This window comes from Python bivittatus, unplaced genomic scaffold, assembly GCF_059951505.1.
Source record: "Python bivittatus isolate LINGU-HERP-01145 unplaced genomic scaffold, Pbiv_v1 ctg000570_np1212, whole genome shotgun sequence".
NCBI lineage: Eukaryota > Metazoa > Chordata > Lepidosauria > Squamata > Pythonidae > Python > Python bivittatus.
In genome coordinates this window covers 1,955,437-1,979,953 of record NW_028277097.1, presented here as the reverse complement: position 1 = coordinate 1,979,953, position 24,517 = coordinate 1,955,437, and the positions used below count along the sequence as shown (strand labels likewise).

General features: G+C 37.7%; 1 protein-coding gene across 3 annotated transcripts in view; it reads left to right on the top strand.

The window, feature by feature from the left end:
• GPBP1 (GC-rich promoter binding protein 1) overlaps positions 1 to 8,697 on the top strand; it is a 35,650-nt gene extending 26,953 nt beyond the window's left edge. For all 3 annotated transcript variants that reach the window (XM_088152983.1, XM_088152984.1, XM_007422322.3), the window contains 6 exons: positions 114 to 301; positions 1,740 to 1,877; positions 2,039 to 2,200; positions 3,365 to 3,552; positions 4,738 to 4,840; positions 8,232 to 8,697. In XM_088152983.1, the coding sequence (XP_088009109.1) occupies positions 114 to 301; positions 1,740 to 1,877; positions 2,039 to 2,200; positions 3,365 to 3,552; positions 4,738 to 4,840; positions 8,232 to 8,387 (935 nt within the window). In that variant the 3' untranslated portion in view covers positions 8,388 to 8,697. The remainder of the gene's footprint in view (positions 1 to 113; positions 302 to 1,739; positions 1,878 to 2,038; positions 2,201 to 3,364; positions 3,553 to 4,737; positions 4,841 to 8,231) is intronic.
• Positions 8,698 to 24,517: the final 15,820 nt, after the last annotated feature.

Sequence of the window (24,517 nt, the reverse complement as noted above, 5' to 3'; positions counted from 1 at the left end):
TATACCTTATCTAAAGTATTTTGATAACTGTATCATCTGGCCCTGAACTACTGTATAACTGATTTCAATGTAACCATGATCTAGAATGAAATATCTTTTTTGTTTCTTCATAGAATATCCTCTGAATCCTAAATCTAGATCTCCACGAATGCTGATTATTAAAAAGGGCAATACAAAAGATTTACAGATATCTGGATTCCCTGTGGGAGGAAATATTCATTCATCACAATTGGTTGGGAATGGAACTGGCCTGAATGTCTATAAAGGTTTAGTTCCTAAACCTATTATTCCACCAGCAAAGGTAAGATTTAAAAATACTATACTTACTGATAAAGGCAGATGAAAGTCCAGCTTCCCCTCTTTTTCAAAGTAGAGTTGCCAATTCCATCTGAAACCCATCCTGTAGATTCCTCCCTCCAGCTCCCACTGTATGCATACATATATGTATATCTGCATGCCAGAAGCAACTTCAAAAAAAGAAGGCAAAAATTGATTACATATTAAAATTGCCTGTAAATTGGATACTCTGCTTATAAAGTTGATTGATTCCCCAATCATTCTCATATACATGGAAGTCACTCTCGCCTGCAACAACAGCAAAGAAGGAAGGGGAAAAAAACCAGAACGGAGATGGAGTGAGTGGTTGTGCTAGAAAGGAGAAGAAAAAGCGGGGAACAAATCTGGATGGAAAAATAACAGAGATGGATAGGAGAGGAAGAGAAGCCCTGTTTAAACATTACAGAAACCATTTAGTTCACCAGGCAACTCCCAAGTGATGGCTAATTGTCAGGCTAAGCTTCAAAGGCAGCCGTGCTTTTCCATCTCAGGTTTTGCAGCCATTTATACGTTTGCCCATTCACTGTTTTTTCAACATGCCTTCTAGTTTTCCCAGTGAATGTAAGACACCTACCCACATACTTCACAAGTAGTGGGGTGAGGATGGGGGATATATCTTCCTGTTGAAAAGTACAGTAAAGCTTGAAAAGTGGGAATCTTACGGATTTTTCTTGCAATATCCATCCGTCCCACCTGGTCAGGCAAGGAGGGTATGCTGCGGACCCCGTCGATGAAAGAATGTCGACTGGCGGGGTCCAGAAAGAGAACCTTCTCTTCCATGGCCCCCTCCCTATGGAATACTCCCCCCTCCCCAGAGGTGAGGCAGGCCCCAACTCTCGTCCTTCCAGAAAGCAGTCAAGACCTGGCTCTGCCAACTGGCATGGGGCGCACAAAAGGGCAACCAACCCTGGGGGTGGCTAGCACCTTGAAGATGCTCCCATATGTTAACATCTTACTGACCATCAGCATCTTGGAAGATATTATTTGTGTATGTGTTTGGTTTTTATTCTATTTTTATTGTATTTTATATCATTTTTATTGTATTTTAATATTTATTGCTGTTTTATTGTGAACCGCCCAGAGTCATTTTTTGTGAGATGGGCAATATCTAAATTTGAAATATAAAATAAAATAAAATAACGTTTTTTTCTTATTTTGTTATAGTACTGTAATATGAAATTGCATGTATTTTATCAACTTAGTTTTATTCTGTTATGGGGATGCCTATAATTCATTGCTGACTCTCCCTTTGATTTTCTGCTCAGTAAGGGACAATCCCCTGTGTTTGCTCTTTTAAAATACCAGTATATTATATTGCTTAGAATCGCAGATATAAAGAACAGTTAAGGTATTATTGGACACTTATCAACCTAAGTTCAAAAATACTATTTTGATTTGTTTAGATCACACAGTGGAAAAGCCAAACAAAAGAGAACAAAACTGGGCCTTCATTTCCACATGACTCTGCATATGGTAGTGGAAATTTTAGTGCTTTAAAATCTACTACCAAGCCTATTGGATCACAGAATTCAGTGAAAGAGGTACTGTAAGGTTTTTTTTTTGCTTGGCAAAGTGTGTCTCTCTTAAAATTTTGAAAAATTAAATTGAAAAACTGAAACTATGTTAACTACAATGCTACTGTCTAAACAAGAACATTGTCTTTTTTGCCACTCATTACATTTAATTTTCTTTTTCTCCTTAGTGTAATCGGTCAAATTCCTTATCTCCAGTTGATAAACTCGGCCAGCCTCGCTTAACCAAATTAACACGAACACGCACTGATAAGAAGAGTGAATTTTTGAAGATGTTGAAACGGGATCCAGTGGAAGAAGAACACGATGGAAACTGTGTTGAGCAAGAGAAGGTACAGCAAATTGTGCAGGGAATATGTTTTTCATTATTTATTTTTCTGTCATCTCTAAGGAAGTTAGGGTGCCTAATAGTGTTTATTATGTGATAAAACATTTAACTATCACATAATAAAGCGTTAAAGCAGAATACAAACCATAAAGAATAGCATCAATAATAAACAACTCCAGTTAAATGTTAAGTAATAAAAAGATAACATCTGCATAATATCAGTAATTAGACATAAAGCATTATGGTTGCAGTCCTTTGTGGAATGTTGTGGCAGTGAGCCACAATGTTTCTGACCAAACATCCTTAGCACTGTGATGTTTAGCATCCACATAATAGTGGGTGTGTTAATTAGCAGCATATGTGTGATTTTACTTAGTCAGTTAACCTAGCCTTTAGCTCAGGGGTCCTTGACTTTCTTAAGCTAAAGTTTTGAAAGCATGTTGTAAGCATTCACAACGGTTGTAAAAGCAAGCAGCAGTACTGCTTAGTTTTGTCCTTTTTTCTGTGCTGATGAGCATACTTCTGAGAAAGCTTATGGGGTCTCTTTGGAGCTCAGAGGTATTTTGTACATAAAAACAATGAAGAATGTGAAGTGGTGAAGAGAAACTGATGGAAAAATAAAAAGCAAATAGGGTTAGCACATGTAATTGCTATATTAATGATCCCAGCTTTAGCAGAATAATAAATTGTCCTTTGCCAGACATTAGTAACCTAGTTTTGGGATATTCAAGTAAAAACAGTTAAAACAATTATGAACTACTTTGCTTTACATTTGGTATCAGAATGTTTAGCAGAAAGTTCTTTGTAGAGGTATGTGATATTCACATATAAAGCAGGGAAGGTGCTTTTGATCTGGTGTGAGTGCCATTTCCTTACTGCTTGCTGAATTCAAACACATATTTTCCTGGGATTGCACAGTGATTGTGCAAGACCAGGAAAAGACACAGTTTCTTTAAAGTGTTGCTATTGGATATAGCAAGGACATGTATGCTGGGTCTAAAGCATTTTCCCACATCCAGTCCAAATATCTGCACATTCCTAGAGACAGAGTTTAGCCTTTCCTAATTTTGGCATTTTCCAGATGTATGAATTTGTCTACAACTTACTGTGTGTAAATCTTTTTTTTTTTCTTTTTGGAATTTACTCAGATATGTGACTTCTTTAACAGGACGATGATGATGATGAATTTAATTTACATAACAGCAACAGTGGCCACCAAGGGAGGGACGTAAACCGAAATTTTGAAAATGATATTCCTCAGGAGAATAGAAATGCTGCAATAACTCAGCAGATGATCCAGTCTTCAGCATTTCCACAGACTGATGTCCTTTCAAGTTCACTTGAGGCAGAACATCGGTAAGTATTTTGCTTTTATTAAAAGCATTTTAATCATTGGCAGGGGAAGGAAGGTGGTTAAGGTTTATTATACAGGATTAAGTTGTTTTAATAGGAGTCAAATAATTTTTGATACAGGATTTCTTATGGAACACAACTTAATCAAATAGAAATGAGCAATAATTGCAGATGTCTAAAGCGTAGTATAAAAAATATTTAAGTAGCAATTAGCAGCTGGAGGGAAAAAAGGGGAGGGACTACTAGAATGCTTTTTTCTATAATTTTTTTTCTTTTCCTTTTTTTGGTTTGTTTTGCCTTTCTAAATTATTTTTATAATCATATTTTTATTTCAACTTCAGCATGAAGTTTATTTTATGTATGTATATATATCCCTTTCCATTGTTTTTGCTTTTTTTGTTGTTTGTTTTACCTAATTAATAAAAATATTAAAAAGGCATAATCTTCTATAGTCTTCTGGAGAACAGACAGACATGTAAACTCAGCCTTGTTTTTCTGTGGGACATAATTTAAAAATATCCCATTTATTAGAATAATTTATCTTCTTTATATACATTGTTATTTTAGTTGGTTATTTCATTTTTTTAAAAAAATTCAAGATGAACAGAAACTATATGGTCCAAAATAGGATCAGGAGTCTGCATTTTTCTTAGTTCTGAGCATAATGTAATGCTTCATAAAATAATTTATTAGAATATTTAAAAGAACTAAATCCCTGATATATAGTTCAGTTTACTTATGGACTGCTCCATAGAAATAAAGAGTAGGGGTGGGGGAGGGTTTCCTACAATCTGTCTTTGAAAAAATAAGAAGAAATGGTTATAAATACTTTTGAACTATGTGTTTAACATGAGGGAGAAAATATCAAGCCAGAGAAGCAGATGTACTTTTCTACAGGTCTATGAATTTTTAAGGATTTTCCCCAAGTAGAAAAGTCTTGCAAGTAAATGTAACTGTCCCTCTTTCAGGTAACTGAATTCTGAGAACCATTATAGAGTATTCCATAGGCCTCAGACTAGTACATACATCTAATATGTAATATGACTCTCAGTTCATCTTATCTCACAGAATTGTTACGGTAGAGATAAATTGGAAGAGGGAGCATTGTGTAGGCCACCTTTAGCTTCTGATCAAAAGGCAGGATATAAATGTAATAAAAAATATTGATCGTTCTCCCTTTTTTAAAAGGTTGTTAAAGGAAATGGGTTGGCAGGAAGACAGTGAAAATGATGACACTTGTGCCCCACTAACTGAGGATGAAATGAGGGAATTTCAGGTCATTAGTGAACAGGTAAGATAAATTAGCACAAAATGTGTGATCAGAGTGAAACATTTTCTTGCGCAAAGTATAGACTAGAATACCTATTTAATATTTCCTAAAGTAATTTCTGTATCCTGTTGATGGTATAACATTGCAGGTTTCAAAAGCCAGTGATGCCTGATCTATTGTATTTTACACGTCTCATTGTGAAATTCTATAAGGGTTCACACACATTGCTGAATTATATTTCAGCAGCACATGAGCAAGCTGAGAAAAAGCCATTGACTTCCCCTTCCTCTGACATATACCAGGGTTCAGTTTCACTAGATCTCATTCCAGTTATTTCTTCGCATGTGGATCAGGAGGATTAATTTTAGATGAACCTCTAGTTAATTGCTACATAAACCAATTTCAGACCATGAGGAGGAGAGAGGAAGAAACAAAGTTTCTGCTTGCATGTTACAGTAAATCAGTAATGGGCAATCTTTTAGTAGCCTGGCAATTGCACCTAAAATGCATATTTGGTGACAGAGAACTAGAGTAGATAGAGCAGTGAATGTTACAAGGCTCTTGTAGGATTGCTTGATTTTGAGGACAGGCTTTGGGATTTTTTAAAATTAAGTCTAAATAAAAGTATACATACAGTCATGTGAAAAAGTAAGTACACCCCATTGAAATTTTAACTTCTTCAACATATTTCAATGTACAGATATTTGATCTTCATTTCGACAATATTGATAGATAAAGCGGATAAATATAACAAATATCGTAAACCATTTACATTTTGCAGTCCAGTGTATAATTTAAATAAACATAAGTGCAAATTTTGCATGTGGAAAAAGTAAATATACCCTACATTTATCACTACGTCAAATACCTAAAACTGGAATCAGGTGCACCAGATCAGGTGCAAATGATTAGAATATTGTTAGAGTGGATCTGGGAGGAACTTGTCTAATTTAAACCCCAGCCATTTAGTTTGATTTGCTCTTTGTTGTGGAAGTGTGTGGTATCACCATGCCTAGATCGAAAGAACTCTCTGAGGCATTCAGAAAGAAGGTTATAGATGCCTATGAGTCTGGGAAGGGATTTAAGAAGATCACCAAACAATTGGACATCAATCATCATACAAGTGGAGAAGATTTAAAACAATTGCCAGCTTGCCCAGGCCAGGCCATCCCAGCAAGTTCAGCCCAGGAGCAGAATGCAAGATGCTGAAAGAAGTCTCTAAGAACTCCAGAATTTCATCATGTGATCTAGAAGTAGCTGTCACTACTGTTGATGTCAATGTCTACCATTAGAAAGAAGCTGTACAAATTCAATCCACGTGGGAGGTGTGCCAGGAGGAAACCTTTGCTGACCATCAGGGCAAGACTAAAGTTTGCTCATGAACACCTAGGCAAAGACCAGGATTTCTGGAATGATGTGCTCCGGACAGACAAGCCACAGCACCAGAAGACATAGTTGGCGAAAACCAAAGATCTCATTTTATCAGAAGAATCTGGTGATGGGAATGTTATAGTTTGGGGCTGCTTTGCTCATCAGGGCCTGGGCAGCTCATCCTCATAGAATCTGCTATGAATGCTTCATTGTACCAGAGGGAGTTTGAGGATAATGTGAGACCATCTGTCACAAGATTGAAGTTCAACTGAAAATGGACCTTGCAACATGAAATGATCCCAAACATTCCAGTAAATCCACCAAGGAATGGCTGGGGTGGGGTGGGGGAAATAATGGAGGGTTCTGGAATTGGCAAGTCAAAGTCTAGATCTAAATCCTCTTGAGATGGTTTGGGGTGATTTGACATGGGTTATGCATGCAAGAAACCCCTCAAACATTTCACAGTTGAAAAAAATCTTAATGGAGAAGTGGGAGAAAAAAAAATGAGTTGATATTAGAGACTGGTAGAAAGGTATAAGAAATGACTACTTGAGGTTGTTTCTGCCAGAGGGAGCAATACCAGGTATTAGAGCCAAGAGTATACTTACCTTTTCCACAAAAGAAAATGATATATCTGTTAGTTTTTGTTGAATAAATGTTTGCAAAGTCAGTTTTTCATAGTTTTTGTTCAATTATATCATCTTTATATACTATTTGAATGAAGATAAAATATTATGTCCACATATGTTAAAAAATAAAAAAAAAACTTTACATAGGGTGAACTTTTTCATATAACTGTACCATGCTTTTTGCCTTGGGCGGTTGCACTACTGTTACCAGCAATTTGCTGCTAACATTCACTGTAATTTAATGAATTCATTAAGGTAACTTTTAAAGAAACCTGAAAAAAGACATAGCTGTCTTAATCAATAGGAGATAGTGTAATGCTTTTTCAAGATGCAAAGTACCATTTTGTAACCATTTTTGAAGTGTGCACAACCCTATTACAAGGAAATATAGTCATTAATTTGAAATGCAAAATATAATAGTTTAGCCTCTCAACTAACTATTCAGTATGGTGGTTAACATTCCATTTTGCTTGCTCTGCCATTCTTCCTTTCAACTTCTGTAGCAGTTAATTGTTCTATCCCTATCCCATTAGGCTTTCTCTAATGCCTGTCCCATGTTAAGCTAACAATAGCAATGGAGATTGTTATGTTTGTTATGACAAACAGAAATGAAAAGAAAAACCAGGTATCCATGTAAGTTTTATTGCCACTTTCCAGGTTCAAAACAAGTGAGCTACTTGCCCCCCCACACAGCTGAGTCTTTTTACCTACTCAACTACTTTAATTACAATTTACTCCCACATTTTTTCCCATCTGGTCTGACTTAGGACTTAGAACTTACATCTACCCTTGTGAAATTTCCTTTTGATTCATTAAACTTGAGGTTGCCCTTGTGTATTTCAACCCTTGCCCTTCCTAGCAAGATCAGAAGAAGAGTAGTGGTTATCGTTCCTTATTTGAATGGGTTTTTTCAATTTTGTACACTAGAAGGATGTTTTAATTCCTATATTCAGCCCTAAGTGAAAAAACTCTCCCTAAATCTTGGCTTACCGCATAATAATCAACAAAATACTTACAAACATTCACAGATGCTTAAATTAAAAATGGAAGTACAAGTAGTCCCCGGGTTAAGAACACCCAGTCTACAGATGACTCATAGTTAAGAACAGAGCCTATTGTAGCAAAATTTGATTTAAAAATGCGGCGATTTGAATTAAATATGCAATGGTTTGAGTTCATTACACAATACTACTTATACAGTATTATATAATAATGCTGTTCCAGCTTACATACTAATTCGACTTAAGGACAGACCTTGGGAACGGAACTTGTTCTTAAACTGGGGACTACCTGTACTAAACTGTGCTATTCAAAATATATCACGCTATATTTTGTTGCCAAGTATAAAACTAAACAGATCAAGATACCTTTGCCATTTTAGGACTGCTAATCCTATTTGTTTTCCATTTCAGTTACAAAAAAATGGCCTTAGAAAAAATGGTATTCTAAAAAATGGCCTCATCTGTGACTTCAAGTTCGGTCCCTGGAAAAACAGCACTTTCAAAGCAACGCTTGAAAATGAAGATACAGAGACAAGCAGCAGTGACACATCAGATGATGATGTGTGAAGAGTTGAAGATTTGTATTGCATCTCATACAATTTAAGAAATGTTGAAAAAGGAGAACTATACTCTTATGTAGTGATATGCACCAGTAGAAGGAGGATCTTTGGGACTCCTCATGAAGGAACCTAAGATTGTTGTGCTAATGAGCTGTGTTGAACATGATTTTTAATTTCTTTGTAAATGGATGTTGTAGAAATGAGAACTTTTTCCCACATTGCCTTTCTTCATCACTGCAGCATTTCTCTGACTAGCAATGTGACAATGTAAGAGAATGAGATTTTCTCATTTAATAATAATAAAAAAGATTATGTAATATTTGGCAACGTTTTGTCTTAAAACTGTGCAGGCGTAAGGGATAAAATGGCAGCTTGACTCAGTATGTTGCTCACTGAGGCAGATTTATTTTACAGTGGAAATTTCTAGTGTTCACTTTGTGCACAGACAATATGCAGAGTAGCATGTCTGCTAAAAATGACAAAAGTGCACTAAAACATCTATTTCTTGAACTGTTACAGTTCCACTTCTTGAAACATAGCAGTAATTCTCTAGCAGTTTATACTACAGTAATTATGAAAAGACTTGCTTCAGTTCCAAACTTTACGGAAGTGGTGTAAATCAAAAGCTTTATTTGGATGCTGACAGACCCAGGAATTTGGATCCTCCACAATGGGTGCTGATCCTTGTGGGGAAAATAAACATTATTTTGATAAATTACTCAGATGCAGAAAGTTTATTTCTTGGGCTGGATCTATCCAGCATGTACAAAATAAAAACTCTTAGAATCTGGGAACATTCCACTGAATATGCTTATGTAAATAATCCTTTATTCAAGATAATTCTTTTTTTTTTTTCAGTCTTGACTGGTTTGTGTTGCTGCACAACAAGTAGGTTTGTTCTTCTGAATCTAACATAGAACACTAGCTTCCTGATTAGGTGTATAGAATCCAGCAGTAAAGATGGATGCAGTATCTTTCCCTATAAATTTTATATAATGCGCACTACGTGGTTTGCTATCCAGTCTCAGCTTTTATATGGAAAGCAGAGTCACTTTGTGGAAACTTTATAAAAGTTAATAACTTGCCTATAAACCCTTGCAACAGTTAAGATTTTTGAAAAATGAATTGTCTGATTCAGCTATACAAAGCAATACTTTCTCAGAAACCAGAGCATTTTCTCTTGAAAGAGCTGCTCTTTGAGAGATACTAGGTGGAATGAAGAAGAAGAGCTCTGGATGAAATAAAAGCAGAATAATGGCTGGAAAAAATGAGGATGAGATCATGATTGCATAACATGGCTAGAAAGAAAAAGGTAGGTGCAAAGAGAACAAGGAAGAGTTAAGATTGAAATAGGCAGAGAAAATGCAGAGCAATTTTGATGGAAAGAAAACATTGTTTAGGAAGTGAGTGAAGAGGGCTATACAAGGAGCCTCCAGTGAAAATGGAAACGAAAATGGTGAAATGCTTTAGGATAAACTCAAATGAAGGAATATTGGAAGAAGTACTTGAGAGATTTATATGGATGCGTATGATGTAAATGTTAGCATCCAAGAAAACTTTTCTTGAAAAGGAAGTATAAATGCTGGTGAGAACATTGAAAAAAAATGTTAAGTCTGCAGATGTAGATTATGTAACCAGAGTAATATATGTGGTTTGTTTATGAAATGGCTGTGTGTGTGTGAGGCAACTGTATCTGTGTCTCATCATTGGAAGAATGCAGTTATTGTTTCCCACACACAGGGAAAGGTGTGAATACAAAAACTACAGGGCATTAGTTAAGTGTCCTGGGAAGCTGTTTGGCAAAATCCTCCAAAAGATACAAGAGGTGACAATGAGCAAAACTTGGGTAGTGCAGTGTGGTTTTATGCAGGGATGTGTAGGGGAATTTGACAGGTTATTGAATCCCCCCCCATCACTGCAGATCCCTATACGATAAAGTTTATTGTATATTTGTTAATGTAGAGAAAGTATATAAAAAGTCAATAGGCTTGAATTGCGGAATACTTTGTGAGAGTAAGGAGACTGGTTGCTGAATGAGTAAGAGTGGTTTGTGATGGAAGTAAAGCACATGTGAGAATAAATGGAATGCTTAATGTTTAACACTGAGAAGGAATCTATGATGTCATCTTGGTGGTTTAATGTATGAACAGATCTATGTAGAAGAAATGCTTTTGATAGAGGTACCTTGGTTGGGGACATGAGCATATGCAGATGATGACGTGTTGGCTGAGAACCCAAATGATTTGCAGCAAATGTTAAATTGTATTATGCATTGTGGAATATGCATCAGAAATATAATAATGATAAACAGTATAATATTTGTACAAAGCTTTGTGCAAAGCTTTATTAGAGGCCACTGAAGCAATCAGTTTTGACATTTGATACAAAGAAAATGATAACATTGCGTTGATCCAAAGAGATTATTGTATGCTTATGTGGTGGCCCGCTGACATCTGTTGTTGTAACAAAAGTTGTACTTCACGAAGTCCGTATCTCCAATGGATTCTGAAAATTAATTTATCAAATACCAAGATAGTTATAGTTGCCTGGGAAAATGGGTTGAACAATTGTAAGTTATACATAAATGGTGAAAAACTACAGCAAGTAGATACATGTATGTACCTTAGTAAGACATGCAAAATGTTGGTGGAAAGTAGCTACAGATAGTCCTCACTTAATGACAGTAATTGGAACCAGAATTTCCATTGCTAAGCAACATGGTCGTAAAGTGTGATATCACGCAACTGCACCACTTAGCAACAGAAATTCAGGCACTTCCAGTTGCCTTCGTTAAGTGAATCACAGCAGGTCATTAAGCAAGGATGTCACATGGTTGCCATTTGCAACCTCCTGCCAGCTTCCCCATTGGCTTTGCTTGTAGGAAGCCAGCAAAGAAGGTTGCAAATAGCAATCACTTAATTGCAGGATGCTGCAACGTCATAATTGCAAGCTGGTCATCAAACACCCAGATCGTGATCATGTGACTGCAGAGACTCTGTGGCCATAATAATTATGAGGACTGGTCATGTTCTCATTTAGCACCTTCGTAAGTTCGAATGGTCACTGAACAAGTGGTTAAGCGAGGATCACCTGTATGAGAAAATAGCAGTAACTGTCTACAGCTGATCATGATTAAAAGAAATACACATTTGGATTTTATCTCCTGTGGATGACACAAAGCAAAAACTTGTTTTCCATTAAAACGGACACATGGCAATAGGCAGCTTTACAAAAACAGTATAAGAAATGCAAAAGTATTTGAATAATCTATATATAACCCACAAAAACAGCATGTTTCAGAAGTGGGATATAATTCAAAATGGCATTTACATATTTAATATGACAATGTTACCAACTAATCTACTTATATTGTTACAATATTATTCCTAAAAGGAACCAATAATAGATAAAGCAAAATCACATGGGTTAACATATTCCCAAATTTCTTACATCATCAACCAAGAATACAGCCCATCCTTTCTGATAGATTTTTTGGAGCATCCAATAAACTCAAAATATTCTGATGAATTAATTTCAACCTTAAGTGCAAAGAACAAATTTAACGTTAAGTCTCGTATTCATTGCTGTTCCATTGAATATTACAACTCTTCTATAAATCATAAATGTAAGTAATTCCAATTTTAAAATTATTTTTAAGTTTCTGATAAAGATATGAAATCAATTTCACATAAATGAGAGCATCTCAGGTTACTTTGAAATGATTAGGGGATCTGATCTACATTGAACTATCAAATGATTGAGTCAATTATCAGTTATTGATAATGATTGATAATCATTGAGTGACTCAATGATTGAGTCAATTATCAATTATTGGCACTATTGTGTATTAGGGAAATAAATCTGAAGTCATTTACATTCCTTAAAGTAATCATTCAAAAGTAGTTGATTTAAAATTACCATTCCAGATTCTGCCCATATTTCCCAACAAAACATTTTACTACCTATTTTTAAAGTAAAAAAAGCTTTAAAGTAAAAAAAGTTTAAAGTTAAATAATTATGAAACTTTGCATTAAAATCTAATCTACATCTATATTTTTAGGGCCCAAGTATGTCTAGCTGCTCTCAAACCAGGAAATAAAAGACTCCTTTTGTTTTATCATCCAAGTAGTTGCCAAGATCTTAATGGAAATAAGTAATAACTTTCCAATTCAGCCACTAAAGGTTGGAATTCAGTTAAATTATCATTCCACATAATAGACAATAAAAGAAATAATGTTTCAAAGTTTGATAAATTAAAACCATCAATTTTCTCAGTTTAGAAAATTAAATTCTTGGTGGCCTAACTTCCCATATAAATAGAACTACTGTATCTATAGTTGCTAGATTGATGGCTCTAGCTTTAGGAATTGCTGTTTTGTGTTGATAAGGCTTTGGAATTTTTTGAACTGATCTCTGGCCATTGATACTCTTGCATTTTATCAGGGAATGAGATCCAGTTAACCACCAGGTGGAGCTAAAGCTACGGTTTTGTAAAAGGTGCATTATGTCTTATGACTTATTTTACTCTGCAATTATTGCTATCATGATCAAAGATAACTCTTTGTTTAGGTGAGTTTAGTTAACCAGTTGTGGTTTAGAATGCGTGATTACTCGTATGGGTGAGTGAGGATAGAGGAAACATTTTTATGGTGGTAATTCCCAGATTAACATTTGGTAAACAATGGATTGTCAACTTCAGATAATGTTACAGCCCTGATGTGCTGCGTTCTTTGTATCTCACAATAACATCTTAAAACGAATATTCATCTTGATAGCCAAGAACTTCCCTCCCAAAAGAATGATCAAATACCAGCACAAGAGCCTATTTGTAGCATTTCAGCTTGGTAATACATGCATCTTAGCTTTTGAAATGTGCTACCAGCAAGATTGGATTGAACCGGTTCTTCTCTTGTCTGGCGCTATGAGGACATTTCTGCAGTAACTGCACTTTTGCACCACCCCCACATTGGTCATGGCTGCTGACCACAAGCAGTACTGCAATGGTTGTTGAGGGAGGTACTTCTTCCTGCTCTATTTTGTGCTTTTAAGAAATACGGGTTTTCTTCCCCTTTCGTGCCCTTGACAAGTGCAAAATATGGTAGGCGGTACATTAATGCCAGGGTGAATTGGGGCCCTGGTGTTCAGGGGAGTTAATATTCTTTGCAAAGAGGTAGGTCTTTTTCCTGCTTGTTTTGCAGTGACTGCATAAATTCCAGAGATAATTGATTATCTTTGAATAATCTCTAATTAATTGACTAGTGATTCCAATTTTTTTTTAAATTCCAAAAGACCCTCACACATTTGCGCTGGTGCAAAAAACACTCTCTCATTGTCAACCCTTCAAAGTTCAGGTCAGGAAACAGACTCCAGAAGTTGGACTGGAACTCTATTTTATGGAGATAAGCTGTAATGAGAGAATCCTGAAAGCTTCACTGTGTTTTCCCTTCCCTCCCCTCCCTCATATCTCATGGACTTAGACCAGAACCAGTTTGAGATTTATTTATTTTTGTCCTAGTTTCCTCATCTTTTTTTTTTTTTTTTTTTACTGTCTCTGTATTGTGTCCCCAAGGTCATCTCTATGGATGTCTACAGTCATCCATCTTCTTTTTTCATACATACCGTGAATTGCAATGATGCATGATCAGGTGGTCATCAAAAGAAGAAAATGGCTGTGGCATATGCATAAAACAGCATTAAAGGATTGGCTGGGTTAAGGGATCAGTCTTAGCATTAATCAGCATAGGAGTTTGCGGGGGGGGGGGGGAGAACCCTGGAAATTATATTATAAATAAAACAAGAAGACGGGGGCTACAGCAGAGAAGGCTGGTTACCCAGCCCACACAGAATGTTGACTTCAAGCTGGTTTTCTTGCAACATTCTTACTGAATGAACAGATCCAATACTGGTGAGGCTATGCCTGGTGTAATCCAGTACTACATTGTAGAGGGTTTTGTAGGTGACAACTAGCACTTTCAGTGAGCTCAGAGATCTACTAGTAACCAGGGCAACAAATTATCAAGGAAATAGGCCTATGGCTAGAAAAAGAAAGTATTTGCCCAACGTATGATATGTGCTTCATTAAAACTAAAAGGCAGGGATTTATTTCAAAAATCTGCACTATAGATCTAGGAGACAAAAACAACCATTAGGGACAGGAGTTTTCCCCAATTTCAGAGATTTTAATTGTAGTGACTATTTCTTGAAGTGAGAGAAGTTAAATTAGTAATCTGATCCTGAGATAAATCTGGTAAACCTACTTCTCTGTAAAAGAACTATTCAGTTGATAAAGTTTTTGGGTAAATCAGCTTAGAATATGGTTGATTAATGTATTTAGAATCCCATTTGAATTCTGAATAGATAATACAATATTACATTGCTTAAATTCCTTTGCAGTTATCTATTATTTATCTAGAATTTTGCAACCCAGATTTGGTCAAGAAGAGGGCCACATTCAAAGCCCCACCTCTTTTACATGTGCCTTTGCATGATGAATGTAAAAACAGGTGGGGTTTTGATTGCATGCAGGTAGTCCTTGCTTAACAACCACAATAGGGACCAGAAAATTGGTGGTTAAGCAGGGCAGTTGTTAAGCAAGTCACCATGTGACTGGACCCAATTTTATGATCATTTTTACGATGGTCATTAAGCGAATCATGTGGTCATTAAGTGAATCCAGCTTCCCCAATGGACATTTTTTGCCAGAATTTGCTTAATGACGTGATTCGCTTAATGACCATGTGATTCACTTTAAAGACCGCAGTGATTTGCTTAACGACCCTCATAAAAAAGGTCACAAATTGCAATCACGTGACTGGGGGTGGTGGTGCAATGATTTGCAATGGTTGTAAGTGTGAGCACAAGTCATAAAGCACATTTTCCGAGGCCATCGTAACTTCAAACTGTTGCTAAACGAACAGTTGTTAAGGACTACCTGTAGTTGTAGCTGCCATTTTTATTTTTTTTACACTCCCCTACCCGTGAAGCCCTTGACCACAATCCATCATCGTGCCTATACAACAGCCATTACACAAGGAAGCCTTCATTTAGATGTATAGTATTTCAAGGAAATGCAAAGAGAGTTGGATTTTATAGACTGAAAGCTAATTGGAAGACAAATCTCTTTAGCACACAAAAATTGGATAAAATTGGAGCTTCAGAATCAATCTGTGATGAAAACTTTGGTGCTATAAGCATATGCAAGAGTACTATAATTAGAATTATTGCTGCTGCCTAAGTTAACCTTAAAATACTGTTCAGTTTACTTGCATGCATATTAGTAAACGGTACTACAGTTGAAAGAGCAATATCCTGTTTATATTTTAAATCAACATGATTCATAGATGTCATTTTTACAGAGGCTTTTGGGATGTATTCATTCATGTTTAGTTTAGGCAGTTCAATGTTGATGCAATCTTTCTGGATAGTTGTAAACTTTCCTGGAAATCAAGTCTTTGACGCAGTCAAAATGTTTTCACTGGAAAAGAAGAAAAGAACCCTTTAATAGAAAGGCAGCTCATGATCCTTGGTCCATAATATTTTTGACCAAATTCTATTACTCTGCTGAGCCACCTTTTTTCTTTTAAATTAGCCAAAGGCCAGTCCTTATCTGTGGTCATCACTATCGAATTGCCTCCAACTCCAAAATGTGGATGGATTGATTACAGTGGCCCACCTCAGGTGCCTGATTGATTCTGATGGATTCCAGAGGGTTTTGGGGATTCTCCCACCAACCTTGCAGATGCCAAATTGAGCACCTGGTTGATCTCTGGAACACAGAGTATTTAATAAGAGTGGCCTCTTCCTTGTGTTTTGACTTATTGAGGAGCTCTGAGAGAGCTCCCAGTGGACTTCAGGTAGATAATGAAATGCAGGGGAAAGGACCAAAATTTGTAGTACAAGTGAGTTGTCACAGAGCCAACTTCCCCTCCCTCACAACCATCAACTGGAACCGCCTGATAAGGGGTGGAATCACTGCAAAAGAGTGCCCCCAATTCCCAACCCCTGCAGGTGGTCCATAAGAATATGGCATCAAAGGCTACTGAAAGGTTTAATAAGAACACCTGTTCCAACCTTTTCAGTGCAATTAAATTGCAACTGAATTAAACTGGATACGGTTATCCAAATTCTCTAAAGTCTTCTAGTGAAATGCTGTACAAGACAGCCCGTGATTGGAAAAATACACAGTTGATGGAAAGAAATACTTGCTAGCTGTTTTGTGATGACAAAATCCTTCTTTTGCTCTGTCATTCACTATTGCTTGGACAGCTGATAAATATCTTGCAGGAAAAAGCTTGTCCAAGGCAATATAAGCAAAACAACCCAGAACTACACACTCAAAACGTGTTCTCCTCCTTACAGAACAACGAATTTTCTTTATGTTTTCTGCAAAAGAGGTATGGAGGCCAAGCACTCTGGGGGTTTGGGTGTGTGTATGATGACATCAAAGGGCTCTGGGAACAAACACAAGCATTCGAATGAGTAATGAAGAGAAAAGCCCACCCAGTGATTTAGGCTGCCTCCTATACAGTATATTTGCCTGGGAATAAGTTGCATTGAACCCAGTGGAATGGACATCTGACCTCGGCTCTTACTCAGGAGTGTTTGGGGAGGGGGTAAAAAGCATTAAGATCATGGCCATGACCTCAACCTTGAAAAGCCGCCCCTTTTATGTGTGTCACAATTCACATAAGAAAGAGGTGGATCTTTCTGTGGTTTGGGCTGCCCTCTTGACATTTTTTAACACCCCCTGTGGATGTCCCTGCTGATACTACAAGAATGCTCCATCACATGTGCTTTTCTTCCTTTTCTTTCTAGTAAGGATGCTGGCAGCTAAGGGGAAAGATGCTTCTGCCACCAGTGGGTTTTCTACCAGAAACTTTTCCCACACCCCAGCTGTTTTTTTCACTTGCAAAGAAAGGAAACACTTATCTTTTTTTCTGCAGTGGTAAATAAAGCAACCTGAGTGAAGAATCTGAGTGAAGAAAACTTCTTCCCTCATTGTTTTTCTCCACTTAATGCTCCATATTGTGTTTTCATGTGAAAGAAAATGCTAGAAGAGAAATAATGATTATCAGCTATATTAAAAACTGTGAGTTTGGCCACTTGTATTTTAGATCTATGACCCTACTGGTTGGTTAAGGCCTCCTGGGAGGTAACAGTGGTTGGATCTGTGTGGCTATGAATGCTTATTTGAGGGAGGGGATAGTTCCTCCAATTCTGAAAGCAGTGATGTCAATCTTCTCCTCAAGACACCATTGCTGGATCCAATGAACCTGGATAAATTTCATCCAGTCTCCAACTTTCCTTTTTTAGAGTAGGTGGTTGGTGTGCAGCTCCAGAGGTCCCTAGGGAAATGGATTATCTGGACCCTTTTCAATTGGGTTTCAGACCTGATTATAGCACTGAGACAGCACTTGTGGATGACCTCTGGACCAGGAATGTAGCAGTGCGTCTATCCCAGTTCTCCTTGATTTCTCAGCAGCCTTTGATACCCAGCCATGGGCTAGCTTCAGGGATCGGAAGTGGGAGTTGGAAGTGGGAGGCACAGTGTTGTGGTAGTTTTCCTTCCTCCAGGGCCAGTTCCAATCAATGTTGGGGGAGGAGAGAGATCTTGTTCTAGGCCCATAGTCTGCAGGATACTTAGGGCTCCATGCTCTTACCCTTACATGCACATGAAGCTTCTGTGTGAGGTAATTTGTTGACATGGTGTGAAGTATCAGTATATTAATAATACTCAACTGTAAATCTCTTTGCTGGGACGACCAGGTGCTGCTGTCAGGATTCTTTCCTGATATCTGGAGGCTGTCAGGGACTGGATGGGGAAGAATCGGTTTCAGCTTCACCTGAGAAAATCAAGTGGCTATGGGTTTTGAGGCCTCCTGGATCTGGAGATTTTCCAACTTTAACAGTTAATAGGGTTGATTCCTTCATAAGAGTAGGTGGGCAACTTGGAGGTCCTCTTAGATTTGCAGCTCCTACTCAAATGGCAGATGGTAGCTATAGCTGAGATAGCCTTTGCACAAATCTATCTTGTGTGCCAATTGTGCCTATTTCTAGACCAGGAGGCCCTGCTCGTGGTTACTTATGCCTTATTTAGTCACTTCTTGTGTGGATTGTTGCAATGCATTTTTCATCCCCTTGAAAAGTATTTGGAAGCTTTAATTGGTCCAGAATGCAGAGGTGCAGGCAGTTTCAGGTGCATTACTATATCACCCCTGCTCTGTGAATTGCACTGGCTTCCACAAGCCTTCTGGGTATGATACAAGTTGCTGGTTATCACCTTTACACCCTTCATGGCTCAGTATCAGATTATTCACAGGACCACTTGTCTCCAACTGTTTCTGCCTGTTCCGCCAGATCTAACATAGTAGGCATGTTCTGGGTTCCCTCTATGAGGTAGTATCATCTAATGGGACTGTGAAAAACACTTTCTCTGTGAAAAACACTTTCTCTGCCGCATGGAACACTATTCGCTTCAATCTAGATAGCGTCAACCTAAGGCCTTAAAGCCTGGAGCCAGGATGTTAGGTTGAACCTGGTTTATATGATATGCATATTTGGGGGAGGTGTTTTTTTGTTTTTTTGATTCAGACTTGAACACCAGTGTATTATGTTGATTATTATTGTTATTTTATTTACCTGTGTTATTGTTGATAAGTCAAATTACTAACTGCCCAGAATCACATGTGAGATGGGTGGCCATCTACATCTTTTTAATTAATTAATTAATCAATTAATCAATTCTTGGCCTTATTACAGCTCACATTACTTCTGGATTTTCAGAGAGGCATGAAATTATAACAGGGAGACTTGATGAGTCTCCTATCTGTAGGCAGACAAAGTCTGCCAGGCATGGTCCTTCCAGGGAATTCTTAACTAGTCTTGCTTAAGGGTCAGAACTGAAGCTTGATATAGATTCAAACCAGACCAGGGGATACCTCTTCATTTGAATCAGTTTAAATCTTCAGGATAAGATAAAAAACAAACTAACAGACTAACCTTATTTCAGTTTTTGATTGAAGTCCATTGATTGATGCACATTGATGCAAAGTGCCCCAGCGAAACAGGTAATTCAGAGAGTCTTCCTTGAAAGTCCTAAAGCAGGGAAACCTCAAATTTTGGGGGTGAAGGCCACATTTGGGGCCACCCACCAAAAGGAGATAGAACCAGAAAAAAAACCCTAACTTTGATTAACTTTAAAACTAAATTAAGTTATATTAAACCATAGAATTAATACAAATGTTCCCTCTTGTATCACATTACAATTACAATTTGTGGCAATGTTTGAGGTCTGCATTCAAGGCTCTAGGGCAGTGTTTCTCAACCTTGGCAGCTTGAAGATGTGTGGACTTCATGCTGGCTAGGGAATTCTGGAAGTTGAAGTCTACACATCTTCAAGTCGCCAAGGTTGAGAAACACTGCTCTAGGGAGCCATTTGTGGTCCTTGGATTCCTGTACCTAACTTTGGAGCCAAAGGGGTATATTCAACAAATGCATAGAAGTTAGGTGTGTTGATAGCTAGGCCATCTGGAAAAAAAATTGTGTCCAAAGACAATATTTGTCTCTATACTATTATGAGTACAGTTGCTCATATGTACAGGTTGTGTACAGGTTATGAGTTTAGTTGCTACAGGGGAAAATCAGACAGCTTTTGGAAAGGCTAGAGAGTTTTTCTAAGATGTTTGAAATATTAGTAAATAGACAAGACTCTTTCAATCTGGTGCCCTCCAGATGTGTTGCAGATGAGATTGATGTCCTGTACATCTGGAGGCCATCAGGTTGGGAAAGGCTTCCTACAGAGATAGAAGCATTTACAAAATAGTTCAAAGTGACTAGTTTGAAGGTGGGGTTGTGTGTGGGGGGGCAGAGAAGACAGCAACCAGTTGCAACAGGAATTGGAAAGGTATATCTGGAAGTCTGAACAGAAGCCGTCCATATGGAATTTGGTCTAGCTCAGGACAGCAAGTCTTTACTTCTCAGTGCCTTTTTTGTGTTTAGGAAGTCTTTGGTTCTTTCATCCAGTTTCATCTGGTCTAGGGACCTAAATATTGGCATGTATTGTGGTGGAATAGAAATACACATATTCATTACAGCACATCACAGGCATCCTTTAAAAAAACTGAATCTGGTAACAGCTGTGCCTCTAGAAGAATTGTTCTTATCACTCTCAACAACACCTTTTAATAAGCATAACTTCATCAAAACTTGGTGCTAATTAAGTGGTCTTAGCTCCTAGTAAAACATAATGTGCTAGACTTTGAAAGGCAAGATTAATTTTTAATCTCATGAGCCAGAAGGTGTTTGGGGTCTTAAAAAAGAGAGGGAGGGCTTAATGATACAAACCTGCTGTGTCCCAGTTAGTAACTTGGGAGGTTCCAGGTGGAGATGTGGAATGAAACATTGGAACAAAGACTAGTGAGTGTATTTCTGCTCCTATGTTAATATAGTCTTCCTTAACCTGGCGCCCTTCAGATGAGTTAAATAGAATTCCAGTATGGAATCAGCAACTAAGCTGATTGGTGATTCTAGGAATCTGGAAGGCAGCTGAATATTAGGGAATGCTTTGTGATATGAGCTAATATCTGTGTTATTGCATTCTGAGATTATCATCTCTCTCTCTTTCTCTCTCTCCCCCTACCTACCTACCTACCTACCTACCATCTATCTAAACCAAGAGGTTTAGACATGAAATAGTTAAAAGAAAGCTTTGATTTGATCTACCAATCAAATTTAACCTGACAATCTAGATAATGGATAGAGACTATCTAACTAAGGAAGCTTGAATTCTGAGCAACCAGCCAATCAGGAGAGGGAACTTTCCCCATTCTTTCAGGTAAGTTTTTAAAAGAGTGGAAATGGGGGCAGCTCCAGTTTGCCTTTGTTTTAGTCTCTATCAGGCAACTGAACTGGAGATCCAGGAAACATTTATCAATTTCAGAAACAGTGGAAACTCTCATGACCTTGGTCCCTACATCCTAGCTATACATGAGTTGGTTTGTTTAAGGGAATATATTGATGACAGCCCCATAAAAGGCTTATTATACCATCTTATTTCCTGTCTCTGCTCCCATTTTGTCAAGAAAAAAAGATGGCTGTCTAAGACTGGTTTATAACTTCAGAGTTCTGAATGCTGCTACTGTTAGGGATCTCAAGGCGCCTCCACTAATACTTGGCATTCTGGAACAATTACCAAATGCAAGTATTTTTACTAAATTGGCCTTAAGAGGGGATTACAGTTTGTTGCATCTGAAGGAGTGACATTAATATTTAATGACCTTGGATGTGTGTTATGGAAAGCTTGAATACACTGTGATGCCCTTTGGCCTTTCAAATTGTCCCTTGATATTTATGACATTCATGAATTAAATATTTTCAGACATCGTGGACTCATTTGTGGTGATTTTTTAGATGACATTTTGATTTTTTCAGAATCTCCAGCTGCCCATATGGAACATGTCAGGAATATTCTGTCTGGACTTCATAAACAAAAGCTGTACCATAAGCTGGAAAAATGCATTTTTGATGTCTTTGACCTGATCTATAAAATTTCTTCAGAAGGCATTCAGAGGGTTCCTAGGAAATCAAATTCCGTTCTATTTTGATAGGTCCCAAGGAATGTCAAAAATACACTGAGCTTTGGGGAATTTTGTGAATTTTACAGGTGGTTTATACCTGGATTTTGCAAAATGTGCCACAAAAAAGGAGAGTGCTTCGGTGGATTCTAGGGGCTCAGAAATCATTTCCAGGATCTGAAACAGGCTTTTCCCATTCAGTCTCTACTATGTCTTTAGACCCCAAATGTTTTGTTCTGTTTTTTGTGATGCAAACATATTCTTAGGGGTTATTCTCCTTCACAATAGAAAATATATATTGCCTTGTGCCTTTTATTCCAGCCAGCTCTTACTGGCTGAAAGAAAGTATGATGTTTTAATAAGAAACTCTTGGCCATAACATTGGAGATATCTTTTGGAAGGTTCAGCATATCTCATCCAAGTCTGCACTGGGAATCTTAGAACATCTACAAACATTTTAGAAACTCATGCAGCATCAAATTGGATGGACACAGGTTTTCTTTTGTATAAATGTTTATATAATCTATGATCCTAGCTCACCATAACAGGCAAGCCAATGCTCTTTTTCATAGTACTGAATAGTTTGTTTCCTATAACCCATCTCTAATCATAGTCTTGAAACTTGAGACTGAGCACACTGTACCAACTTGGATTCCTGGGACCTCAAGGATAGGGAGGCATATTCCTGGTTTAATGAATGAGTGAGCTTGGAGTAGCCAGACCCATATCTATGGGCTTGGATGCATGATTTTCAGGGGATCCTTGCTGATAATTTCCCCCTTTTTCTTGGAATGCAGTCAGTTGCTCCATAACAATTATTTGCACATTCCTCATTCCATCAGGGAAGAAGTCTTGAAACTCTGTCATGACAATCAAACCATCGGACATTTTGATGTTTGAAAACTATCTTTCCACTTGTCACATTTGCTGCATGCCAAAACTTTAACTACCAAGCCAGCTGGGCTGTTACACCCTTTCCCCTCTCCAAAAGGCCCTTGGGATATCAGTCTTTTTGGATTTCATTACCCACCTCCCAAGTGATGGAAGCCTGACTGCTATTTTGTTAGTCATGGATCTGTTTACAAAAATATCTAATTTCATTCCTTGAAGTAGCATTCCATCTACATCAGAAATTTCCAAGTTGTTTATTGATAATGTATTCTGATATAGAAGCATGGCTAATCAGCTCATTTCAGATAGGGGGACGCAATTTACAGCATGTTTTTGGGAAGCCTCGTTCTAATTACTGTATTTGGTCTTCAGATCCATTTTTTCTCTACCCATCATCTACAGTCCAACAGCAAGATGAAAGGAACTAATGCTACTTCACAGCAATACCTTTGCTGCTATATTGACTGCCAGCAGGACAATTTGCCAGACCTGTTACTTTGGGCAGAATTTGCATACAGCAGTTCATTCATATACTGGCATGACACTTTTTCAAGCCTCTTATGGCTTTCATCTCTGCTGCTTATCTGTGGCTCTGCCTCCCTCTTTTCTTCCTGAGGCTTTTAAATTTTTAAAAGAGCTGCAAGCAGTGCAATTACTTACTAGGAACAATAATTTAATTTTGTTGCTGTTTTAACTGTAGTGGTTTGTTCTTTTGTTTCTTTGATTGTGTTGTTTTTCTGTTTTTTGTGTTGTTTTTGTTTTTAAATGGTTTTAACTATTTGTAAACCACCCAGAGTCACTGGGTGGCATGCACTGGGTGGCATGTACATTTAATAAATTATTATTGTTGTTTACTTGTTTGGTTGATTGTACACTGCCTAGAGTTGCAGTTGGTCCAGTTGGGCAGCCATATGAATTTCATCATAAACAAATAAGTAACATCTATTTCTCATACTGTGGACACACTCTTGGGAGTCACAGAATATGAAAAAGTTAAGAAATTCAGCTAGGTATGGTGAAGGGAAAACACCAACCTCCTTTTGAGTAAACCACAGCAGCAGAGTATGAGTATCTGCAGACTCAGTACCTGCTGAGCATAAAGGCTGCTCTGATGAAGCTCTATGTGTGAGTGTGGTGTTGATGAAGAAGGTTGATGCTGGAGAATAACAAGGTGAAAGCACCTGCTGGGTTATCCTTATTAGGCCTGTACAAACAAAACTTCCCTACCCTTCTACACTGCCTGGCTTTGACTCGTCTCATGGCCCAGGCAGAGAAGAGTGCTGTTCCTCAAGCTGGAAAGTCTTCCGAAGAGGGAGCCAGAAACTATCCAAGTTAGGAGTTGCTTATATGGCTACAGCTGAGGCTGGAAGGTGCAAGAGCAGGTGAACAACCCTGAAACTGCTGCTACCAGTTCTGTTTACTTCCTTGGCTAAACATTTTATTCTGAACATTACTTTGAGTTTTTGGTTTGGGCTGCTGAGGCTCCAAAGGGTCTGTTTTTGTTTTTAGCACTGGCCCCTGAATACTCAAGGGACTGGGGAGAATTAACTTTAGCAGGTTCTCTACATCTTGGAGAATCTAGTGTTTGCTTTCTGTTACTCACTAGTCAGCTCACTTCCCTGTCTACAAGGGTCTTGGCCACATTAGGTTTGTATTAATGAAAACATTGTGAAAA